Source organism: Oncorhynchus masou, chromosome 17 (assembly GCF_036934945.1).
Source record: "Oncorhynchus masou masou isolate Uvic2021 chromosome 17, UVic_Omas_1.1, whole genome shotgun sequence".
Lineage (NCBI taxonomy): Eukaryota > Metazoa > Chordata > Actinopteri > Salmoniformes > Salmonidae > Oncorhynchus > Oncorhynchus masou.
The window spans coordinates 23,772,798-23,799,713 of NC_088228.1; the positions used below are offsets into that span (position 1 = coordinate 23,772,798).

The 26,916-nt window shown below is 43.4% G+C and overlaps 1 protein-coding gene across 2 annotated transcripts in view; it reads left to right on the top strand.

Moving 5' to 3' along the window:
- LOC135558724 (disks large-associated protein 1-like) overlaps window positions 1-26,916 on the top strand; it is a 121,411-nt gene that overhangs the window by 90,894 nt on the left and 3,601 nt on the right. The window contains exons 4-11 of one of the 2 annotated variants that reach the window (XM_064992800.1): window positions 3,684-3,910; window positions 8,782-8,977; window positions 10,456-10,696; window positions 23,891-24,285; window positions 24,572-24,657; window positions 25,769-26,208; window positions 26,400-26,491; window positions 26,602-26,754. In XM_064992800.1, the coding sequence (XP_064848872.1) occupies window positions 3,684-3,910; window positions 8,782-8,977; window positions 10,456-10,696; window positions 23,891-24,285; window positions 24,572-24,657; window positions 25,769-26,208; window positions 26,400-26,491; window positions 26,602-26,754 (1,830 nt within the window). The remainder of the gene's footprint in view (window positions 1-3,683; window positions 3,911-8,781; window positions 8,978-10,455; window positions 10,697-23,890; window positions 24,286-24,571; window positions 24,658-25,768; window positions 26,209-26,399; window positions 26,492-26,601; window positions 26,755-26,916) is intronic. The other variant, XM_064992799.1, reaches the window with a different exon arrangement.

A 26,916-nucleotide genomic window follows, 5' to 3' on the forward strand; every position in this document is an offset into this window, starting at 1 on the left:
GGTGGGTTTATACATAAAAAGTCACCGGTAGTAGTGCCTTCAGAAAGTATTCACACCCCTTGACTTATTCCACATTTTGTTGTGTTACAGTCTATATTCAAAAGGGATTAAATATATTTTTTCTCACCCATCTGCACACAATACCCCATAATGACAAAGTGAAAACATGTTTTATTTTTGTCACTTTATTGAAAATTAATTACCTCATTTAGAGAAGTATTCACACCCCTGAGTCAATACTTTGTAGAACCACCTTTGGCAGCGTTTACAGATGTGAGTCTTTCTGGGTAAGTCTCTAAAGCCGCGTTCACATTGGCAGTTTGAAGTGACTCAAATCCTATTGATTTGGGGCCTCCTGAGTGGCGCAGCGGTCTAAGGCACTGCAGTGCAGTGCTTGAGGTATCACTACAGACTCAGGTTCGATCACAGGCTGTATCACAACTGGTAGTGACTGGGAGTCCCATAGGGCGGCACACATTTGGCCCAGCATCGTCCGGGTTAGGGGAGGGTTAGGGGAGGGTTTGGCCAGGGGGACTTTACTTGGCTCATCATGGCTCTAGCTACTCCTTATGGCGGGCCGGGCGCCTGCAGGCTGACTTAGGTTGTCAGTTGAATGGTGTTTCCTCCGACACATTGGTGCGACTGGCTTCCGGGTTAAGCAGGCGGGTGTTAAGGAGCATTGTTTGACTCGACCTTCGCCTCTCCCAAGCCCGTTGGGGAGTTGCATCGATGAAACAAGATCGCAATTGGATATCATGAAAAGGGGGGTAATAAAAATATCCTATTTATTTGCATATCCGATTCAAATATGTTATTTTTCCTGCAGTCTGAACAGCCAAAAAGCACATGGAATCAGATATTTCAAGTCACATTTCAAACCACCTTTTTTAGGTGGTTTGAAGTCAGATCCCAAACTGATTCCTGGCCATGTGACTTGAAGTCTGAGCGGTCCATTCTAATTTATTTGCCCTCAAGTGGTTTTTAGACTATTTGGCATTGAACATGTGGTAGCTAACTAGCTTGTTAATGTTTCACAAACAAATTATTGAATGTGCTAGAAAGCTACCTAGCTAAGACTCGTTTTGAAAGTTGGATCATCTTATCCTTTGAGGCTTTAAAAGTGTTTATTACACAATGATTTTGAACATTCAAAGCAACTGTGAAACGTCCATAGCAGGCAATGGTGTCACCTTAGCTTGCTACATCACTTCTGAGGGATAGGAAGCAGTAGCACCACCATCAATCAACGTACACCACTGCGCACACACCTGTTGTTACTATGACTACTAGCAAAGCCTTGTCAGCAGATGACCGCTGTCTGAACACACACAAATACTATTTAGTCACTTGCTGTTTGGACAGTCAGTAGTCAGAATTACAGAAAATAACCTGTGGTAACCTAGGTTACCCAATTGGCTCACAGCAAATATCTCGCCTTTTTCGAACACAATTTTCTTGTCTGCTTGTTTTAGTGAATTACGAAACTACATTTAAGAAAAGTAGAACATGACTAAAGATTACTTTTTAACATTGCCTGCTCCCGAGTTTTCTAAATACTGAAAATTGTTTGGCTTCCCTCATGCCCCTTTTCATGATGGTGCCACGTGAGTGAGTGCTAGTTAGCTACCAACCCGAACATTAAGCTAGCCAAGACCAATAACACAAACAAACAGACTATACAGCTGCAAGTAGTGAAGGGCGTTACAAACGGACTATACTAAACAAGTTAAATGTCTTACCTGTGATGAAATGTTTTCCACACACACAGCTACAGTATGTGAAGCCTACTTGGACACATGGTCCCCACATTTCCCACTCTCCCAATAGCCTGAACCCTCAGGGCTCTTCTAGCAGGCTCTACTTCCCTACGTGGGAGCATTGCGAACCGTAGTTCGGGATTTGTTTTACCTGTTTGCATGTACGTTGGAACAACACAGCAGCTTTCCGGCATGTCTTGTTATCTCTGTATAACAATAGATCAGCGACAAATGTGACTCTTTTACGATTGGGGTCAATAGGAAAGAATGTTTGTTTTCCCAATTTGTGTGCGTGGTCGAGTGGAATTCCTTCTTATTACGTGAATACCGACTTGGAGTATTGGTCTGCATAGATGTTTCCCATTTACTCCCTCATATCCTGCTATCTTTTTCTACTGTAATATAGTTACCCTGTTACCATAGAAACACCTACCAACATTATTGGCAGGTTTGAGTTGAAGGCTGGGATAGGATAGCAGTGGCTGCATTATTAGTACAAATGGAGACCAGTTATGTCCATAAGTTCAGTGCCATGGGAGAATTGATGCCCAAAATGTTATGCAGCTTTTCTGAAATCAAAACTTCTAAATTAGTGTAGTTGTTTTGCTGTCAATGTTATGTTGTGAGTAGAGTTGTTGAGTTATGTATACTAAAGTATTATGGATACTGTATTCTGTACATATATGCCCAAACAAACAGTTCAACAGGTTTAACCCAGTGACAAATACACAAACATACAGTACTCAATTACTGACATATTCTTATAACTCATAAATTATTTGCTACCGCAGTAGCCAAGCAACACAACATTCAGATCTTGAACTATTCAGCCCTACACCATGTGCATTGACCATTTCGGTACAGTAGATAAAAGTAAACAGAGCTGTTATAGTGGAGTTATCACAACAACAAAGCACTGAACACATCCAGTATGGTAGCTAAGGTACATGTGGGTCTGTGTGAACTTGTGAAGATAGGCCTATTTCTGTGACGAGCAGGGGACACAGGCAGAACAAGCACGGTGTGTACTGTGTTGTAGTGTGTGGGCATAGAGCCGCTTAGCGGTTGAGTCGCTCTGCCTCCACAGCCTCCTTTTATATACAACCTGCTCATTTCTGCTCTGACGTCAAAGGCCCTAGCATCCTAGCCTGCTCTGCTCTGGCTTTCTCCTGAGTTACCAAGGCTCCTCTCCCTCTGTAGTGATTCATGTAATTACTAAGACTTCAGAGGAGTGGGATTCTCTCTTCTCCAGCATCAACTTAGTCTCCAAAGTATTTTTGTATGCTCTATGCTAACTACCCAAATAAGGTATATCATTGGAAGATAAATTGATACTCTCTGGTAACAAATGTTTTCAAAGTGTCTGAATTAACCTTTTTGAGCCAAGGCCGCCATAATTCCTCTCAGTATGGAGGAGTGGATTTAGTTGTATTCATATTAGTACTTCATCTATTAAGCAACTAACAATAGTTTCAGCTCAGGTTGTGTTTGTGCCCTAGTTATAATATTTAGTTTAGCCCATATATATGGCTAGCTCATTGTTTCTCCTTCAATCATTTATTTTCCTTAACCCACAATAGTAGTCAGTCATATTAATTAAAATGTCATACCACCCTGACACCCTAGTTCTCTGTGAGCATCCTGTTCATAAGGCTGTGCCCATAGGGAGACTCCAAGCTAACAGATGCCCAGGTTGTCAGGAAAGGGTTTTAAGTGTAATCATGCGAACTCACACCAGTCTCTTAATTACCTATTACCGTCAACGCTCAGTACGAGACAGAGAGATAAATAGAGGCGCATCTGACTGTGTTGGATATAGTTGTGACGCCTCGTTTGCCGGACTGGACCAGGTGGATGGTACCTGGCACCATGCAGTCATCCATGGAGGTGCCTGAAGCCCTGTTGTCACCTTCCCTATCCCCACAGGTGCCCCAGGATGAGTGGAGTGGCTTCTCACCTCTGGAGGGGAAGGAGGACGATATCCCGTGTCGGCGCATGCGCAGCGGCAGCTACGTGAAGGCTATGGCAGAGGATGAAGACAGCGGAGACTCAGAAGAAAGTCCTAAGCTGTGTCCAAAGATCCAGGCCCAAGGTCGACGGGCCAGCTATCTCAAAGCCACCCAGCCATCACTGACTGAAATGACCACCTTAAAGTAAGACTCCTCTCTTTAACTAATTTGAAAATAACTTTAACTTTAAATGAATGTAACTAACTATCATAGTTCTTATGATGTTGAATTCTTTGGGGCATGGGATGTACCTACTGGAATGTTTTACTGCAGTGGTGTAGAAGCATAGCGTGAATAAATCGGACAACAGTGACAGGATGAGGTTCTCCAACCTCCAGCTTTAATGGTACTTTGGACTCCCTTCGAGTGGTGGATAATTTGATACCATTATATAGAGAGGCTGCTCGTAGCCTTCAGTATCACTCTGACATATCTGGGGCGTACAGCTCGCATTTGTGAATTTATTTAAGCGCCATCCAAGTCAAAAGACAACCCAGCCTGGTGCTTTATACATCCCCTCTGCATCCTTTTCCACTCGATGAGTAAAGAGTATTAACGTTTCAAACACCAGGGGAAATGAATGTAAGGTTCTCCTAGTTTTACATGAAGTGGCTAAAGTGAAAAACACCTGTGTAAATTAACATTTCAGTTAATGATCTTAATTCTAGTCTTATTGGTTCATTGCAATGTGCACAATGAACAAATCTGTCAATCCCTGAGCAATACAATGATCTCAATGCAAATGTGAAAGGGATCTTTGACAAACGTTTCACTAAAGGTATTGGTTGAAGGACAACATAAGTGAAAAACATGGCTGTGATCCATTTTCTGAACTCTGCTTGTATTGGCTTTTTGTCTGAAGGTCTGCATACTTCTTAGCCTTTGATAGTGTACTGTGCCTCTCCTAGTTATTTTGTTCCAGTTCTGTATTCCACTAGGTGCTAGAAACAGTTTGGCTGGCCCTCGGACTGCGTTTACACAGGCAGCCCAATTCTGATATGTTTTTTCACTAATTGGTCTTTTGACGAATCAGGTCAGCACTGAAACAACAGATTTGATGTGACTGGTCAAAATACCAGTTAGTGGAAGAAAGATCATAATTGGGCTGCCTGTGTAAACGCATGGTGCAGCCTATTGCTCCACTGTGTGGAGTAATGATGTGATAATCTACACTGATAAATCACCTTCCCAATCAACAAGAACAAGGTTGACTTATTACACAAAAGAAGATAGTTTAATAGTTTGGCATTTCTTTCTTTGTCCCTCTATGACATAGGCCTACAGTAGTATCTAGGCTCCCTGGACCTTTCACTAACAGCAGGGATATGAATTAGATTCTTCTCAAACACACCATGCATGTCTCTATCTCTAAGTACCCACACTGCTGGAGAAGGTATGGTGAGTAATTACATTAATTAGCCTGCACTCACAGAATGGAACCTCATTGCTGTTTTGTCTGACTTGGATTACAGGCAGAGGATATGTGTCATTCATTTATGTTATTTATGTTATTATTATTTATGTGTCATTCATTTATGTTATTTATGTTATTATTAATTATGTGTCATTCATTTATGTTATTTATGTTATTATTATTTATGTGTCATTCATTTATGTTATTTCCATTTTGATGCAGTTATTGTATAGGCCGGTTTGGTTTAATTTATTGATAATGTTATGGTAATGTTTGATAAGTCAATGTTTTGTACGTGTCCCACATTTCTGTGTTTGTGCGTGCGTATTCTTGACGTTTACCTGTTTTCCTTCAGTGCTTGTTAGATAATGCACCACAGTCATGTGATTCTTGTTACCAAATGGTAATCAAGAAATCCTAGGGATATAATACCAGAGAGACACAAATATGCTTTGTCATGAATCCCATTGCTGTCTCATATCATTTGCTTTGGAATGATCAAGAGTCTTATGACTAATGACCAGTGTGTTGGTTTATGTGTTTTTATTTGCCATATTGCATCAAGTATATTGTGAGATCTACTACATGGTGTACAAGTACTGTACTACTGTGAACATTGATTGCAATACCATTTATGACGCAGTGCTATTTCATGCCATTGATAGTACAGTACAGTGATAGTCATAGAGGAGGCTAATGTGAAGGAAGGAGAGCACGCAGCACATATGTCAAAGGACGACACAACCCCAACTCTGATTGGTGTAAAATAAGCCAAAATGTTTCTGCTTCAGTGACATCAGGCATAACCAAACCCCTTTAGAGCCAAACACCGAGGAATCCGCAGCTTGGCCCTTCAAGCACTTTAGGTCCCAACTTTTTCAATTTCTTTTGTTCTGCTGGATTCGGAGTCCAGCTCCCAGAAGGCTTTTTGGACCACAGTGGAGTTTCAGTAGAAGTTTCTGAACCGAATGAACCATGCTGCAGCAGCAGAGCAGACCAAGTTTAGACACAGAGTTTCTCAAGTGCCAACCCAACCCAGCACTGTCCTAGCTGTCTTGTCTGCTTGGCTTCCCTCACTGCTGCTGCTTAGAGTGTTGCGTGGGTGGCCTTAAGTGAATTTAGCTGTTTCTCCTCAGCACTGTGGTCGATGGCTGGCTCGACCTGCTTTATGGGAGAGTGCATAATGGAGGTAGGGCTTTGCAGCTGTAACCAGGGTCTATTTTAAAACCATGCATATTATAATACATGCAAGGAGCAGAGTGGACAAACATCAAGTCAATCAATCAAGAGATTCGTTGGACGTATTTAAATTCTCAGATTGAGGTTTAAGCAAATCTGATGTGAATGTGACGTGCACTGAGCCCGTCTTGATGAGAGGGGATCAGACACATTGTTGCGATCTAATTTCACCTGGTTTGATTTTGTTTGATGGTGAAAATGAGACACAGCGGGCTCTATTTTCGTCTGGTGTTAAGGCGGCGCTAGTGTCAAACGGACGTTAGTTTGCAATTTCGTCACGTAAAAACTGGCGCTCTGACATTTTCCAGCTCTAACGCCAGGTTCAGCAATTAACCCGTCTTATTTTAGCTCGCTTGCGCTCAGATGGGCAGGGTAGAAATCTTTTAGGCGTGTCCTTAATAACCTGATCCAAAGTGCTAATTTCTGGCAGCGCTGATATGGATATTTAAAACCAACCAAAAGCTGGTTATGGCATGAATTTTGACAGCGGAAACTTAGCCTATTCAGCCGTGACGCGCACTGCCCATATGCACATGAAACAAGAGTAGCCTAAAGTGCTTTTGGTGTGCATACCCTCCCACCCTCTCAATGAAGCCTTGTTTTGTCTGCCCAATGCAATCTCAAAGTAGTCAAGACTGTCGATAAAGGGGTTGGCTCCTGAGACCGCTTGGAAATAAATCTTAATCACCAAAGCTTTATTAAAATATGATGTTTGAGAGGAGTAAAACAGTGAGCTGACATTCACTTTTTATCTATGCATTGTAGGCAGGCCCACATTATTTTATCCATGCAGGTCCCGTTTTGGACGTGCGTAAAACCTCTTCCATGATGTAGGCTACGTGTCCATGCCCAACATGAAACGAGAGATGAGTACCTGGGTGAATACTGATGAACCTTGTATTTAGAAGTTATCTGTAACCTGTAAAAATGGTTTGTTTTACGTTCCATCTGTTCAAAACCCAAGCACTCCCTTAGGCCTACTATAGTGAAGGCTGGTTCAACAGCAATGCCTGTCTTTTTTTAATATCCTGGCCATTTTATGATACCATTACATGTATTTATTGTTGTATTTTTCAACAGCTTGTTCTTCGTTACATTGTATTACAACCAAACTTATTAAAATGATTAATCTTCCTGGTTTTATGGAACTTCTGGAGATGTGTGAATGCGATCAGATCTGTAAGATGTTTTTCCGATTATGTTCATAAAATAGGCCTATTTGGGTGCAGTATAACGGTCAGTGGACATTCTCCCTTTCTCTTTATATTGGATCTTTGTCCAGCTACTGAGAGCAGTTTGGATGTGTGTAAAACCCTCCATAGTCTTCGCTGTTTTAATATTATATGTCCACAGGGATACATTGTGGTGCCTGTAAGTGTGACATAGCCTATTTAAAACGAGTTGTTTTGTTTTTAAACTTTTTATTGTTTTTCTCTTTTTAGACCTTATCAATAATTAATTTCATCTTGCTTATTGACAATGTTTGTCATGTTTTTGCTCAGACATAATCGAATGTACAGTATGCCTAGCCCATATATCAGTGTGAATGCTATTGAAGCCATGAAATTACTTAGAACAATGCAAATGGATTCAAGTTAACGTATTTAGCAAAGACAGGTCTACATATTGTTATTTTAATTCTGTAAGCCATTTATCAAACTATAACAGACTAACATTCGAATTGGAGTTGATTCCAGGGCAATACATAATATTACGTAAATACACAACTTAAAGCTACCACATACATTATTTCGCCATGGAGCATGTTGTGATTGACCGGTGAGAGACCAAGCCTCAACACACCCACAACTTGCTTATTCATCAAAACCCAGCCCCTTCGCGCCGTTAATTGTAATCGTGAAAATAGCTAAAAATATTTCTGACACACCGCTGAAACTATAGCGCTACCGCCTGCACTTAGCTTTACCATTGTGTTAAAATAGAGCCCAGCATGTTAAAGAAACATTGTTAGTGTGGAAAAAAAATATTTGTTTCATACAATGTTCCAGTCTGTTGCTGTGATTCATGAAACTATAATTATGACACCGGTACAACTTGCCAGTGCTCCAGAAATGTCTCTCTTTGATCTGTCCATCAGACATAACTACTGCACCATACCTTTGACTGCTGATCACAGTGAATCAGACTATAACTAACATGCATCAATGACGTCCACATTTATGAGAGCCCATGACATCAGAGTAGCCTGATTGTGCTATCTTGCCATCTCAATGTCACACAAACTCACAATGAGTGACAAAGAGTTGGGAAGATGCACAAACAGATCTGGGATCAGGCTAATGGCAGGAGGCCAATATTATTAACACCTGTTTGAACTTTGTTGACTTGTCTTCATTGGCAGGATCTCCAACGAACACTCTCCGAAGCTGCAGATCAGGAGTCACAGCTACCTGCGGGCGGTGAGTGAAGTTTCCATCAATAGGAGCCTGGACACCCTGGACCCCAAAGGGCTCCTGGACCCCAAAGCGCTGCTCTCCTCACCCCAATACCGCTCGCGAAACGAGAGTTACATGAGGGCAATGAGCACCATCAGCCAGGTTGGTGCTCCCGGCATTACGTCACCATCTCTGGTGCTACGTCTGTGCAAGGGAGGAAAGTCACGTCCAGTCAGCCATTAACTCAGCCACAAATTCATCTCTCCAGCGATGAGATGAATTTTTATTTCAAACCAATGTCAATGTTCAGCCCTCAAACATCAAGAGTCAACCGAAGAGGAGAAGCCAAATGAAACTACCGTTCCATTTATCATTTAAAACTCTCACGTGTTTTGATACAGTAAAAATGCTCCGGTTGTCTGCCTTTACAACCAGTGTAAAAATCCTAGCCCACTGCCTTCTCAAACCGGTTGTGAATTGTTTCATAGTATTTCAAAGATAGCATAACAGAATCAATTATAATAAAAAATAAACCATTATCATATGACTTCCATAATGTACTGTATGTCATGCACATTACTTCATGTTAACTCTCAGCTAAATAATCATTTTAAGATTGATTCAAAGATAATAATCAAAGTATTGTACCATATTCTTATTGATGTTCAACTATTCCAAGGACATTCCATTTCGGAGTAAACAAGTCACCCAAAATCGGTCACCTTTATGCCCTTTGCTTTTCATGTCTGAAATTACAAATATAACTCACTGAACAATCATCTCCCAAACTAAAATGCAATAAATATTTGGATAAAGGATCAGTATTCACCAACTGTTTCTTCTTTAATACCCTCCCTCAGTTATCAGTGAAAATCAGATGGAATTACAAAACATCTCAGCATTAGTCTTGCCAAAAGCGCCTCAAGCTCTTATCTTTTTGTGTAGGAGTGGTATGCTTTAGACTGTATCCAAACCCTCCTTATCCCACCTAAACCTACAGTATGTTATTGAACCATCTTAGATGCTCTGGTACTCATCTTACCTACTGTCAGGCCCATCCCCTGCATCTCCCATGATCCTATGTTTCTGCGCTGATCCACTGCAAGACCCCCTCACCCTCATAGACTAGGGCTTTTTCTCAATTAGTCTTTTCTTGAAGATCCAAGGTTACTCCCCTCTTACTCCCCCTTTTCCTCCAATGTTTTTTGAAATGCAGTCGAGGAGAGAGTATGCCAGGATTTGAGGAAAGACAAATTGAGAAGGGAATGCCTAACTCTGGTTTAGACCCTGAATGAAGCCACCTCCTCATCCCAAACATTCTCTAGGCACTGCACTTGCTTGTTCTCCAATTAACATTGACCCTCACTCTCTCATTCCCTCCGACTCTTCCTCCTCTTGTTACTGCTATTTTGTGGTTCCTCTTCTTCTGTTGTAGTTTTCTCCCTTTACTTCTCCTAATGATTCCAGATATGTTTACTCTGCCCCTCAGCGTTAAATGTTAAAGGCTATTAAACTCTAGGTAAGTGGCTATTCTATGGTGCGTATCCCAGGTTAGGATTAGTATACTGATATTTTGATATCTGGTTGTGCTGCACCGCCTCTCTCTCCCCCATCGTCCCCCAATCACTGTCCCCTTGCAGGTGAGTGAGGTGGAGGTGAACGGGCAGATAGAGCAGGTGTGTGAGCAGATGTTCAGCGAGATGGAGTCGCAGGCCATGGATGCGTTGGACCTGCCCATGCCGAGCTGCTTCCGCATGCGTAGCCACAGCTATGTGAGGGCCATGGACCAGGGCTGCTCCGAGGATGAGGGGATGTCCCTGCTGCCCGCCTCACCCCCCAGGACCACCACCACCACTGTCAGGACCATCCAGAGCAGCACAGGTCAGTTGGTTAATCACTCTTACAATACACACGGATTAGTCACAGGTCAGTCTGGCAAGATGGCGCTGACAGACATGGCAGCTCTGCTTTTAGCTCATAAGCAACTTTGCAGTATTTCGTTTTTTTGAGTTTATTTCTTACATTATTAGCCCAGAAAGTTTTTTGTTATTACATACAGCCCGGAAATAACTTTTGGATATCAGAGCGGCGGTAACCAAGATTACGACCAGGAATACGCCTTTCCCGAATTGGATCCTTTGTTCGTACCCCCCAGGGCAGTTGAACTTATCCCAGAGTCTGCTCCAAAACTCCACCGGCAGAGAAGAGGTATATGAAGTGGACTTCTAGTCTGACTCAGGAGGCGTGCACACCATCCATCGCTGCCGAGTATATTACTCACTAATGTTCAGTCTCTGAGGATGTCCTTCTAGAGCGACATCAGGGACTGTAACATACTCTGTTTCACAGAATCATGGCTGTCCGAATATACTAACCCCCTCCTTACAGCCAGCTGGGTTCTCAGCACATTGCACAGACAGGAATATCTAACAGAACTATCCGGGGGAAGAAGAAAGGCGGGGGTGTATGTTTCATGATTAACTACTCATGGTGTGATTGTGATAACATACAGAAACTCAAGTCATTTTGTTCATCCACACTAGAATACCTCACAATCAAATGCCGACCGTATTACCTCCCACGAGAATTCTCTTCGGTTATACCACGGCGGCCCTCAAAGACCTACACTGGACTTTGTGCAAACTGGAAACCACATATCCTGAGGCCGCATTTATTGTAACTTGGGATTTTAACAAAGCAAATTTGAGGAAAACGCTACCAAAGTTCTATCAAGACATTGACTGTAGTACTCGCACTGCTAAAACACTTGACCACTGCTACTCCAACTTCCGGGATGCCTACAAGGCCCTCCCCCGCCCTCCCTTTGGCAAATCAGATCTTGACTCCGTTTTGTTCATCCTTTCCTATAGGCAGAAACTCAAACAGGATGTAAACGTGCTACGGTCTATTCAATGCTGGTCTGACCAAGCGGAATCCATTCTTCAAGATTGTTTTGATCACGTGGACTGGGATATGTTCCAGGTTGAACAACATCGACGTGAACACGAACACATTCATCAGGAAGTGAATAGAGTATGTTGTTCCCTCTGTGACTATTAAAACCTACCCAAATCAGAAACCGTGGATAGATGGCAGCATTTGTGCAAAACTGAAAACTTGAACCACCACATTTAACCATGGCAAGGTGACTGGGAATTTGGTTGAATACAAACAGTATAGTTATTCCCGCCATAAGGCAATCAAACAGACAAAACGTGAGTACAAAGATTAAGTGGAGTCGTAATTCAACAGCTCAGACACGAGACGTATGTGGCAGGGTCTATAGATAATCACGGATTACAAAGGAAACCCAGCCACATTGAGGACACCGACGTCTTGCTCCCGCACAAGCTAAACACGTTCTTCTCCCGCTTTGAGGATAACAAATTGGCTGATGTAGCTCGCTCTCAAGGACTGTGGTCTCTCGTTCTCCTTGGCAAACGTGAGTAAGACATTTAAACATGTTAACCCTCGCAAGGCTGCCAGCCAGGACGGAATCTCTAGCCACGTCCTCAGAGCATGCACAGACCAGATGGCTGAAGTGTTTACGGACATATTCAATCTCTCCCTCTCCCAGTCTACTGTCCCACTTCAATATTTACACCATTGTTCCTGTACCCAAGAAAGCAAAGGTAACTGAACTAAATGATTATCACCCCGTAGCACCCACTTCTATCATCATGAAGTGCTTTGAAAGGCTAGTTAAGGATCATATCGCTTCTACCTTACCTGACACCCTAGACCCACTTCAATTTGCATAGCGCCCAAATAGATCCACCTATGATGCCATCGCACTGCACACTGCCAAATCCCATCTGGACAAGTGGAATACCTATCTAAGAATGCTGTTCATTGACTATAGCTCAGCCTTCAACAGTATAGTGCCCTCCAAGCTCATCATTAAGCTCGAGGCCCTGGGTCTGAACCCCGCCCTGTGTAACTGGACTTCCTGACGGGCTGCCCCCAGGTGGTGAAGATAGGAAACACCTCCACTTCGCTGATCCTCAACACAGCGGCCCCACAAGGGTGCGTGCTCAGCCCCCTCCTGTATTCCCTGTTCACCCATGAATGCATGGCCACACATTCCTCTAACGTAATCATCAAGTTTGCAGATGACACAACAGTTGGAGGCCTGATTACCAACAATGACGAAACAGCCTAAGGGCCCTGGCGGAGTGGTGCCAGGAAAATAACTTCTCCCTCAACGTCATCAAAATGCTTGTGGACTAGAGGCCTCCTGGGTGGCGCAGTGCTGGCTGTGTCACCAGAGACTCTGGGTTCGAGCCCAGGCTCTGTCGCAGCCGGCATCGACCGGGAGGTCCATGGGGCGACGCACAATTGGCCTCGTGTCGTCCAGGGTAGGGAGGGTTTGGCCGGTAAGGATATCCTTGTCTCATCGCGCACTAGCGATTCCTGTGGCGGGATGGACCAGGTCGCCAGGTGCACAGTGTTTCCTCCGACACATTGGTGCGGCTGGCTTCTGGGTTCGATGCACGCTGTGTTAAGAAGCAGTGCGGCTTGGTTGGGTTGTGTTTCGGGGGACGCATGGCTTTCAACCTTCGTCTCTCCCGAGCCCGTACGGGAGTTGTAGCGATGAGACAAGATAGTAACTACTAACAATTGGATACCACGAAAAGGGGGTAAAAAATGCTTGTGGACTCCAGGAAACAGCAGAGAAAGCACTCTCCTGACGTGAACACAGTAGAGAAGGTGAAAAGCTTCAAGTTCCGACGATCTGAAATGGTCCACCCACATAGACAGTGTGGTGAAGAACGCGCAACAGCGTCTCTTCAAGCTCAGGAGGCTGAAGAAATTTGGCTTGGCCCCTAAGACCCTCACAAACTTTTACAGATGATATCACCGCCTGATATGGCAACTGCACTGCACGCAATCGCAGGGCTCTCCAGAGGGTGGTGCAGTCTGCCCAAGCCATCACCGGGGGCACCCGATGTCACAGGCCAAAAGGACCATCAAGGACATCAACCACCCGAGCCACGGCCTGTTCACCCCGCTACCATCCAGAAGGCGAGGTCAGTACAGGTGCATCAAAGCTTGGACCGAGAGACTGAAAAACAGCTTCTATCTCAAGGCCATCAGACAGTTAGCTAGCCGGATACCACCCGGTTACTCAACCCTGCACCTTAGAGGCTGCTTCCCTATAGACATGGAATCACTGGCCACTTTAATAATGGAACACTAGTCACTTTAATAATGTTTACATATGAAATGAGTAAAGCAGTATGTATATACTGTATTTTAGTCAATGCCACTCCGACATTGCTTGTCCTAATATTTATATATTTCTTAATTCCCTTATTTTACTTTAGATGTGTGTGTATTGTTGGGATTTGTTAGATACTACTGCACTGTTGGAAAACAAGCATTTCGCTACACCCTCAATAACATCTGCTAAATATGTTTGTGACCAATACAATTTGATTTGATCTGTTGCGCTGTTTGTCTGGCGAGTCAAAACACACACTGCTCTGTCATACCACTGTAGCAAAAGGAAGTGTCTTCTCTATCCACCACCACGATTAGACCCTCAAGAGCAAAAACAAACACTACTGTCAGCATTGCATAGACCAATAAAGGTCAATGTCTCCCCTGGAACGCCTATAATTCACACCACCACCACCATGGAGACGCTCAAGAGCACCACAGGTCTGTGTTTATCACTTTCACAGCGCACATTGATCTACTGTACCAACACTGTCAGGGCAGGACATACCAGCAAAGGTCAATGTCAAGAAAGACTCTCTCCACAGGATCACAGTATGTTCACCTGACTCCCAGAACATACACCACCCTCACACAACACACAATCATTGCAGCACTAAGCCTGAGGATGCTCTAAGCAGGAGAAGTAGAGCCTGAGGCCTATCACCATTATATCTCTTTGAGAGGAGATTACTTTTATTGGTGCTATGGTCAAAACATTGCTGCTTGCCTGGTCCAGTCCAGCATGAGGAACATGATCGTCTCTCCCTGGTATATTAAATCACTGTTATATACAGAACATTTTAAATCCGAGCTGGTGTGTGTAATAGGCTTGGAAATGGCACTAATTTCTCAAATGTGGTTAATGGATCTGAAGAAAATCCTTACAAGAAAAACTTAAAAGAAAAAAACACATTTTCTGTAATTTCTATAATGAATACAATATTTTCGGAGATAAAGTGTGTGTATGTGATAAGGACCCTCTAAAATTCACTTATCAAGTTATTTATTTAAAAAAATGTCATTGTTTTTATAATTTCACTGAAATGCTTCAAAGGACTTTATCAAACTTAGAGACTGCCCCATCAGATGAGTCCCAGGTGTCAGTGCTGATTTGAGTTGTACTTCCTACAACCTAGTTTGACTGTTCCTATGGGAATTCTTGTTCTCCTAGTGGCAATCCACTGACAGCAAGGCTCAGTTTGACCTCCCAGGATGAAACGTTAAGAGACATCTCTGTAGTCACAGGAAATGATCATCAGGACCATTTTTGCCATATTTTAAATTAAACCAACATGTAGTTTGAAAATAATTGTTGAGTTTATAGATGATCATGAAAGTGCTGTTGCCATGCAGAGGTAGAATGAAATAATAACAAAACTGCGAAGGACAGATCTCTCTAATGTTGAGTTGTCTTGTGAAAATAAAGCAGCCATTTTCCTATGTTCACGTTTAGCTCTTAAAACGTATAATGCTTCAGTACTGCAACAACAAAGACTTCAGATATGCATAGTTGATGAAAAATAAGCTGGGTACAGGTCATCTGAAACAGATAAATAATAAGGGCTTTCTTTAACTCTACCTCCAACTCTTTGCTGGTGCTGCATGTCTGACTGGAGATGTGCGCTCGCTACTTTCCATCCTGCTGCTCTGCACCCGGGGGTAGTCAAGGCAGACATGTGGGCTGGACCCGCAGGAGAGCTGCTTGAGCGAGTGGAGAAAAGAGAGAGAAAGAAAAACGTGTGAAATATATGTTATTTATTTGATACACATTATTTATTTCACGATGTCAATATGTCTTTGTTGTAAATGTTTATGTGCCAAACTGGTGGCAGTTGAGGAAAAAAAGAGTTTCAGAGTTAATAAAAAAATAATGCCATTGTTGATTAGATAATTTTTTCATTAATTGGACACATTTCTCTTGGACCATATGGTCTATATGGACACAGATGTAAAAAAAAAATACTATATATGAATAAATTTATTTTAAGTTATTCAAGTATAAATTGCCAAAGTTACCATAGATTACCTGTTAATTACTGAAGATTCCACTAACATTGGTAAATTAACGGTAGCTTTGCAACCCTCGATGAGAAAATGTGTGGAGGGAAGTTTCTGGACTATTTGATCTTTCACGATGGCCGTTGGGTCTGAGTGAAAACATCAAGCTGGCATTTGCGTCCTGTCCCGACTCTGCCGTCAGCACACCACAACATCTCTAGACATTTGAGCTGTGGGGGGGATCAGAGGCTGCTCTCATAAGTTTGAACATGATGCCGAAATCTAGTTTGCATGTTAGATAATGGGTTTGAGAGTGGTACCATGTTTCCTTGTATGTGGGCACAGAAGCAGTATATGTGTTCTTTGTACTCCGTACTGTACAGGTATGTTATTGTCTCTGCATCATACGTTTTCGTCAATTCCCGATAATCTGTCCTATGACGTCCTTGTCCACAACAAATAGAAGCAGTTGAAGAATATTTCTAATGAGGCAGCAGATTAATTAGGCATTAGGGGAGCATGGCCCTGAAAGAGGTCACCCTCAGTTAAGAGCCAGGCTAAGACATCTAAAGCCCATGCAAATCACTTCCCCTTTCTGTGCTTTGACTTATCTGCATCTCTGATATCCTACTTTCCCACCATTTATAATTTCCCCACACATTTCAAAAAGGCAGACAAGACGTTCATTTTTTTGTAGATAATTCTGCCTAAAAATATATAATTATATTAATATGAACACAGGGCGTCGACATCCTTTGATAAGCTTGTGTGTGAATTGAAAACAGCAGCAACAACGTCATAAGCTGTTTTGTGAGGAGTAGAGGCAGAATAGGGAATCAAACCGGAGCGTACAGCCCTGACAAAACCATGTGAACCTAAACCCTTTCTTCACAAAACCTTGTGGACTCTTCTCCTAATAACACAGCTCAACAGAAATTGTCCACAAGGTTTTGAGAGGAAAAGGGGTTTGCTCCACAAGGTTTTGAGAGGAAAAGGGGTTTGGTCCACATGGTTTTGAGAGGAAAAGGGGTTTGGTCCACAAGGTTTTGAGAGGAAAGGGGGTTTGGTCCACAAGGTTTTGAGAGGAAAAGGGGTTTGGTCCACAATGTTTTGAGAGGAAAATGTTTTTGGTCTTCAAGGTTTTGTGAAAAAGAAAGCCCACAAGGTTTTGAGGCAGAAATAAGAGAGCCAAGCTCATCAGAGTGAGGCCCTGACATTGACGCTTGGTGTGCAATGGAGGAAGGGGGCGATCCCAGTGATGGCTCATCGCCATGGTGCTGTGAGAGATTTATACACTGCTGTACGAGAGAGAGAGAGGAGAGAGAGACTTATGGTAGAGTTAATGGGGAGGAGTGTTGGTGCTGACATTCAGAGGGCACCTCTACCCCTCGTACATGGCTCTGAGTCTGGCTCCCTGAGACATACCATCTGCCTAAGGGAATGGAAAGCAGGAGATGGGCATAGTTCAAAGTTGTAACTCAGGTTTCTAGGTTATTTTAGTTGAATGCATTTTACAAGGAAGCCTTGTAGGTCAGATAAAATTGATTCTGTTTATCTGATGAATATACATGTGATTCTTGATGATTTGTGTCATATTTTACTAGACTTGTGATGCCATCCTTCCAAGTCTTGTTAATCACTTGAGGAAGCCTGGAAAGCGAGGCTATATTTTTCCATACGGTACGCGGCAGATCAGATATAAAGCTTCTTAATCCCATGATACTTGTGAAAGTGTTTTCCATCCATCCTCCCATCCTTAGTAATCTGTGAGACTGATGTGTGCGATTGACGTGTTTCCCTAAACAGCTAAGATGATGGGATGCCAAGAGGCCTTTGGTGTGTAGCGGTGAGTGGGTGTGGGTGCTGCTGCTGCTGAGAGTAGATATGGGTGATTGTACATGACATCTGTGTAATACTGGTGCAAGCTGTGCCCTAGGACTCCTGCTGGCTCATACATACAGCAGAGGAGAGAGCGATGAGGAGGGAAAGAGCGAAATGAGGAGGGGATACTATTACAGCTCAGGAGTTGTGCAGTCAGAGCTGTTACAAGAGGATGTCACCTGGACTTAGAGAATAGAGTGTAGGTACTGGTGGTACTCAGTGTAAGGATCAGTGTTTTGGGAAAGAAAGCACTCTCAAAGCACTAGTTGTTATAGTGTAGTCAGGTGTTTCAGCGACATTTACAGTGTTTCTACAACTGCCAGCTAATAATACATTCTTCAAGAGGCAATGCATTTACACTTACAAACTATTTAACAAATAGTGACCTTCATCTCCTGCAAGGCAGTAGAATACAAATAGCCGTCATCTTACCCTCGACTATTATTTCCTCAGACGCTGTCGTACAGTGCAAACAACACTGGTTATAGCTGGAGATCGGAGTCATGTGGGGCCTGTCTCCATGCCTCATTCCCAGAAAGAAGTCCACCATGGACTGAGATCATTCCCCCAAAGCAGCCTGAGTAACACCGCTGGTGAATGACCCATCTGTGTTCTATGGCTAGAAGGCCTCATTCATCACCCTCCGGCCCTGCCCTGGCTCCTGCCTGTCTGTCAACCACTGTTAACCTCCAGCCTAGCAGGGCATGAATGAGCCCATCTTTCCTTCCGCTGACGCTGCGTGTGCCAACACACACGAGGGGTTCTGCCTCCACTCTGACCCTGTCAAGGAATACTTGAATATTCTGCTGAAACTGTGAATCTGTTGACAGCTACTTCCTACTGCGGACTGGAACAGACGAGATGAGATGGTTAATATGGGATCATCTTTACTATGCACTGCAGTACATGTTTAGCAGTTAGTCCAGTGGTTTTATGGAGCTAAAGCGGATCCTTTTATAGATTCCTGCAGTGGCGGTGGAGGATTGGGGCTGTTTTGAAGTCTTCTAATGTTTTTCTGCTTCACATCATGAACCAGAACATGTACAGTACCATGGAGATCTTTAAAAAGATAAAGTGCATAGAGGCACAGCACTGTCGCACAACAAGGCACATATCCCTTTTCACATTTCACCAGGGCTCGCACAGAGAAGAAAGTGACGACATTGTGGGCAATTAAAAGGAAATGGTTGTCATGGTAAAATGGTTGTCATGGTACTTTGTGTTACAATGGATGCCCTGGTCCACAGTAACCTCCAGCGTGGTTTATAGCATATGTGACCTACTCCTACATCTTCATATTTAGCTTTTACTGACGCAATTATGATGGACTATCTCTCTCTCAATAAAAAGCCGCTGAGTCATACACACTCAAGTTCTCCATCCGTTCTCTTGGGTTCTTACTTATATCTTAATTGAATCATATCTTAATTTCATTTCCACACTGTGCTGGTGGTAGAGAATAGTGAAGGTAAGGATGGTATCAGTAACTCAAGTAACACTTGTTTTGTAAGCAGCCATGTTTGTTGTTGCTGTGGTTGTTGTTTCCACTGTAGGAAGATCCTGATTAGATCATGGCGCATAACGCTGTACTTAGCTAATGAGTGTTCTCTTCCCTGAAGCCAGATGTGCAACGTATAAACATAGACATACGATATGACTCACAAGAATTTACATACTTCCACCTACACTACCTGCATGGCTGAATACAAAAAAAATAAGAATTCCACATAGCTCGTGTGCTATATCACACATCCATCTCTGTATTTAGGTCTGTTATTGTGTATAAGGGAGGGAACACACACACTCAGGGCTCAGACACACCAATGGTGTTTGCGGGTGATAGTACTTAACATCGCTGAACGTAATTTGTGAACCGACTGCACACCGATTCTACATGTAGAATCACATGTAAAATTTTGTGTGGTCACTAACACACAGTGCGCTGAGAAAATTTGCAGACGAACGCTAGATCCACATTTGGTGTGATGTGTGAGCCTTTAGAGAGGGAACACACAGAACTGTGCTGCCTGTCCGTGAAATGGAGACTAGTTATCTGGCCGGGATTGATTAGTCTTCTTGGTAGTGTCAGTGTCATTCAGTCTGTCCTATAACAGGCTGACTACACCGCTTGCGTGGCGTGCACGAGCGTTGCAAAATAAATTTAGATATCTATATTATTTAATATTATTCTGCGTTGCCAAGGGCTAAAATAGAAGTCAGTTCTATTTCTGATGCAGATCACGCTGCAAGTCCTGCAACTCCCAAACAGGTACCCACGTGCCATCTCATTGGTTATACCCACATGGGTGACTGAAAGATGAAATAGGTTGGTGGGGGTAATGCGCATAATTTATGAAAGTTGCCAATTGCAATATAAAGTCAAAGAAAAGGCCTAGAAGGAGGAGAGTTGACTAGAAACGATTCAGTTGACCGTTGTATGTGTGGATTAATTGGTGTAGTAGAGGACCTTGTGCATTTCAGGTAAAATAACAACTCAATGTTTATATCCCAAGACAAATTAGCTAGCAACAGCAAGCTAGCTAAATAGGACAAATTAGCTAGCAAGTGCAAGTAAGCTCGCTAAATTGCCATAAATGTTTAATGCTTTTCGACCTGACCCCAAATTAATATAATAGGTTCAGAGTTTGTTTTGATATTTTAACCTGCGTGTCATGATCAGGGCTGCAGGGTAGCCTAGTGGTTAGAGCTTTGGACTAGTAACTGGAAGGTTGCAAGTTCAAACCCCCGAGCTGACAAGGTACAAATCTGTCGTTCTGCCCCTGAACAGGCAGTTAACCCACTGTTCCTAGGCCATCATTGAAAATAAGAATTTGTTCTTAACTGACTTGCCTAGTTAAATAAAGGTAAATAAATAAAAGATTGCATTTGGTGTGGGGAGACAAAATACATTTATGCATGATGGCGCACGCTCTCAGCCGATTTGGGTTCCGTGTAAGACAGAGCAGGGCTACACGGAACCTAAACCGTCTGCACACGTGCGCCATTCCTAATGTGATGATTAGATTAGGACTATCCAAAAAAAATTGGGTCATGTTTTACCCAATAGGAACTGAGTGATGACTGGTGTAATTTTCTTTCTCAGTGAGTAGATAAGATGTTCCTGAACACTTCTGAATTAATCCAGAGAATGCCATGATTAAGACAAATCAGGAAGTAATTCATTAATAATGATGAGTGAGAAGGTTAGAGGCTACAACAAAACAAAACCTCTCACCATTACCAATAATGGGAGGTTTGTTTTTTGTGGGGTGGGTGGGTCAATGATCTTTGTGTCTTTTGTAACTTTCTGAACACTTCTACATTAATGTGGATGCTACCATGATTATCCATAATCATATCCATAACCATGGTATGTGTGTTCAGAAACATCTTCTATTGTTACTCACAATTAAAGTTTCTCCAAAGTGACACAATACATGTATTAACAATTCACTTGCTGTTAGGCAAAAATATAATCTGAAACACAACCAAAACAACCTGCAAATGCATCCAACAAGTTTGTATCGTCGCAAACTTGATGTAGCATTGACACTATAAGTGAATTTGGTTTTTTTTGCGTTCATTTCTAAATGGTAAAACAGATATGTATGAAAATACCCTCAAGTAAAAGGTGACATTATGTACTGCTGCCTCATATGAAACATTTGAGCTCAAATCCAAAATGGTGTTGTATAGAGCCAAATTAAGAATAAATTAGCTTCACTGTCCAAATGCATATGGAGGGGAGTATATGTCATACACAACCCTGGAAGGACCTGCTACTAGGAGGCTATTGATTTAACAGCATAATATGTGTATTCTGCCGAACAGCATATTATGTGTATTCTGCCTCAATGAGTATTGTCTCTACAGCACAATAGACTTTGTTTGACAAATGATGGTTTTGTTATTAGCTATAGATTATTCAGGTGTGTGTGTAATAGATACAGTACAGGCAGCAGGGCCAGGGGGGGTCCAGGGGCAGAGGGGGCGGAGTGCAGCGGTGTCACTGCTACACACTAATAAGCTCCACAGTTTGTCAGAGCTGGTGGTGTTGGTGTGCTCCCTCTCCCTGCCAGCCATCGCTCATCAAAAACAAAGCCAGACAGTTGATTTCTATCGTCAAAGTTTTAGAAGTGGCGATGTCAAAAGAGATCATGAGTTGGTGTGTGTCTGTGTATGAGAGATAAAGAGAGAGAGAGACTGTTCTTTGCTTCTGTGTGGTCTGAGGGCATGGTGCTATTTATTCAGTCCTGTCAGAGTTTGCGTTTTGAAGTACTTGTCAAAGCAGACAGAACCTGGGGCTGGGCCTAGACTCTCTGCATCGACGTAACATAAGTATCCTGCCGCCCTACATGGATCATTCCTCCACAGACACCTCACTTTGTTAGCTTGCCATGGAATAAAATATCTAATATGTACTGGAGACGATCCCAATATTTCTCACAAGTGAAACATTCATTTAAGAACTCAATTGAAAAGTATTTTTCTTGTACAATTGGACCTGTATTGATGTTTCTATGGATAGAAGTACAAAGTTTTTCTCTGTACTGTACAGTGCCTTTGGGAAAGTATTCAGACCCCTTGACTTTTTCCACATTTTGTTATATTACAGCCTTCTTCTAAAATGGATGAAAAAAAAAAAAAAAATCCTCAGCAATATACACAATACCCCATAATGACAGAGGTGCATCCTGTTTCCATTGATCATCCTTGAGATGTTTCTTTAATTTCCTGTGGTAAATTCAATTGATTGGACATGATTTGGAAAGGCACACATATGGGTATGTTTTTCAGTGGCATGGACTGGGATACTAGTCAGGATCGAGGGAAAGATGAACGAAGCAAAGTACAGAGAGATCCTCGATGAAAACCTGCTCCAGGGCGCTCAGGATCTCAGACTGGGGAGAAGGTTCAGCTTCCAACAGGACAACGACCCTAAGCACACAGCCAAGACAATGCAGGAGTGGCTTTGGGACAAGTCTCTGAATGTCCTTGAGTGGCCCAGCCAGAGCCCGGACTTGAACCCGACCGAACGTCTCTGGAGATACCTGAAAATAGCTGTGCAGCGACGCTCCCCATCCAGCTTGACAAAACATGAGGATCTGCAGAGAAGAATGGGAGAAACTCCCCAAATACAGGTGTGCCAAACTTGTAGTGTCATACCCAAGAAGACTTGAGGCTGTAATCACTGCCAAAGGTGCTTCAACAAAGTACTGAGTAAAGGGTCTAAATATTTATGTAAATGTGATATTTCAGTTTTAAAAAATAAATATATATTTGCAAAAATGTCTACAAACCTGTTTTTGAATTGTCATTATGGGGAATTGTGTGTAGATTTAATCCCTTTTAGAATAGGGCTGTAACATAACAAAATGGGGAAAAATTGAGGTGTCTGAATACTTTCCGAATGCATAGTATCGTCTGTCTGCTCATTTGTGTTGCATGATTTACCATCTCACAGTTCTGCATTCTATGAGAAACTCCACGGCTGTTCATTTGCTGTGCTTTGGTGTTTCCCTCTAACTTTACATGAATGACTAACCCTCATTATTTTTGCCGTAATTGCACATTCTGTAAATAGCAGTTAACTCTTGACTCGATTGTGTAAGCCATCACAAAAACAAGCTATCACAAACTTTAAAAAGAGGGTGAGTGTGGTAGAGAATAAGAGGTGGAAAGAGTAGGAATAAAAAACCTTGTTTTATTCCTGTCTTTCTATAAATTGGCTCGCAGAGCTCTACCACTACTATCACCATTACCTCTAGATTTTAAAATGTTCCCTCTTCATCAATGAGACGTGTTGCCCTCCCCTGATCACCTATAGATTTGACTGTGTGTTTGAGAACATCAAAACCTGTCCACAGCGGGAGAGTAGAATATACATTCCTACTTTGATATGTTAGAAAGCTATGACGTGTGTGTTAAATATCCCCCTCGCAAGTACTTTACCTCTCCCATGGTTCCCCACAGTGTCATCATGCATCACAACCTATAAGAAGACCCCTCCCCCGGTGCCGCCCCGCACCTCCAAACCCTTCATCTCCATCACAGCCCAGAGCAGCACCGAGTCGGCCCAGGATGCCTACATGGATGGCCATGGCCAGGGGGGCAGGGATAGTCACCCGCAGGGAGACATGACCATCCAGTCAGGCCTGTCTAACTCCACAGAGAGCATCGACAGCATGAAGGCCCTAACGGCAGCCATTGAGGCGGCCAACGCCCAGGTCCACGGCCCTGCTAGCCAGCATGTTGCAAACAGCAGCATCACCATCACCACCACCACCTCGGCCCTGGCCCATATCACTGAGGACAGCAGGAAGGAGCAGGCCAGGCGGGCCAAGTGCCAGCTGTCCATCGGCATCCAGGTCTGTGGTAGAGACTACCTCACAACCACTTTTCTGGTGTCGTTTAACATTTTGTTTGATCTGATATGGGAATAATAAGAAATGAATTAGTTGACACACGAGCCAAGTTTTGAGAGACTGGATCCTCATCCCCTTTCTGAGTTGACAGGTTCTACTCTTGCTCTATACTGTCCTCTAGTGGCAGATGTTTACATTACTTCACCCTGGTGTTCTGGATATTGTAGTGACTGAAAAATAGATGTCTAGTTTATAGGAGAATTCATTTTTTGGATAATTTTATGTCCAGGTGGATGGGCCAGAAGAGGAAGCTCTGGAGATGGAGGACCAGTCCAAGTACCAATCAATTGGGGTCCAGGTGGAGGACGAGAGGGGGTGAGTCTCTCGCTTTCTCTCTATCAGTCAGTTCAGAATGTCAGTCCTTCACTGTTTCTTGCCTTCATGACCTTTTTGTGTGAATGTCCAGAGAAAGCCATCCATTTACAAATGAAGGCTGTTACTAAGTGAGTCAGGGGTTGCTGGGAGAAGCAGCTTGTGCCTAGGGTTGTTAATGCGGAGGAACAGCTGCGCTAGCAAAACAGACATTTGGAACTATGGCATTTCCTGCCCCGTTTCTCTGAAAGGGAAATGGTGAGTGAGTTATGTTTGTCTGTTAGCCTCGCCGGTGACGCCTCGTCAGTGACTTCAGCTGAGTCATCTCCAGCTCACCTGCGACTGCAGTCTGATGAGGCAAACCAAACGCCTACTCTCACTCACAAGATTATTCTCAAATTTTTGATACTGGAGATGGAAGTTGGAGAAATAGTCTGGGTAGACTTTAAAGTAGCTGACTGCAGCTGGTTTCTCCAACTTCTGTCTGTTAATGAGGAGCACTGACTGCCCACTACAGCAGCTTAGTCATACTAAAGACTGTGAGAGTTTGAATATGAATCAGAGTGAAATTATTCACATGATACACCTTATTGTATATTTATTCCTTGTGCTACGTGTGTTCTGCTCCACCCTATGTGTTGTATAGGACAAATATAGCAGCAATAGTCATCGGCATCGTGAGGCAGTTCTTGTACAGCTCTGCTGTGTCTGCAGTGAAGGGCGCTCCCTCTAAAGGAATAGTCATGGCTGGTGGGTGTTTTAGAGTAGTAGGCTTGCTCCATGATGACTGCAGCCTAGGGCCCCTTCCCTTCCCTTACTCTGTGTCTCTGTACACCTCCCACACTAACACTCTGTGTGGGATGTTCATTCATGGTACCATGGATTGGCTCAAAATGTGGTAAGATGAACCTTCCATCCATCAGAATGGATGGAGAATAGAATATTGCAGTACTGGTAGTTTCAGAGCAAATGCAGGGCATTAAGTTCTTCTGACCACATTGTGACCTGGCCAGAAAAACTCTGCACCTTATGTATAGCCTTAAATTAGGTTCAAGTTTTTCCTAGTCAGGTCACCTCAGACTGAGCACTGATGCATATCTCCCCCTGTTGGCAGATACCGGCAGTTCATCCGCTCCAACAGTGTAACGGCAGCAGTACAGGCAGACCTGGACATGCCTGACATATTAGACAGCCCCCTGGACTCCCCAGAAACAGACCTGCCCTTCTCAGGCTCTGTGTCCCGCAAGTACTCCCGCGAAGCCGCCACCTCGCCAGCCTCTGCCTCCACCGTCAGCATCCAGGGCTCGGGCAACCACTACCACGCCTGTACCTCAGATGACTACGATGACGTGTGCTTTGACCCATCCATCCTGCCCCCGCCTGACCCCTGGATCGACAGTGTGACTGAAGATCCCCTGGAGGTAGTCCAGAAGTCTGTGTGCCAGAGGGACGGACGCTGGTTCCTCAAGCTGCTGCAAGCCGAGACGGACCGCATGAAGGGCTGGTGCAGACAGATGAAGCAGGACGAACAGGAGAACGACCTGCCGGATGACAGTGAGTCTGGCCTGTCCAAAAGCATTTACACCACTACCTATCACAATTGTGTGAGAGCAGTGGAGGCTAGTGCCGCGTAATTGTACTTGTGATAGGTACAATTAGGTGACCTCATTCCAGCCATTACAATGAGACAGTCCTCTGAGTTCTCCCTGTGTGATCTGATCTGTATTTACATTATCTCTCTACAGTCTTGGGGAAAATGAGGCTTGCCGTAGGAAGTGCTCAGCTCCTGATGTCACAGAAGTTCCAGCAGTTCCGGGAACTTTGTGAGGAGAACCTGGTGTGCGACTCTTCTAGTTCTTCAGTTTCCTTTGACTCCCCCTGTTCTTCACATAAAATCTGAGGTAAAACTCTGTTTCGTTCTTCCCTTTTTTACTGATCTGGGATCAGAACCCCAACGCCCGCCCGCGGCCCATCTCTCAGGACCTGGCTGGTTTCTGGGACATGCTCCAGCTGTCCATTGAGAACATCAGCCTGAAGTTTGATGAGCTGCACCAGCTGAGGGCCAACAACTGGAAGCCCCTGGACCCCCCGGAGAGAAAGGTAAAACAGGCGTCCAGGACCAGCCAGTATCTGTCTGTGCTGTCTAAGTCAATGGAGACTCAGCTCATCATTCCGACCAGCCAAGATATACTGATCATGCAGAAACAAATCAGTAGCTTCAACTCATTGCATGATCTAGCATTGCTGTTGTAACTTCACTAT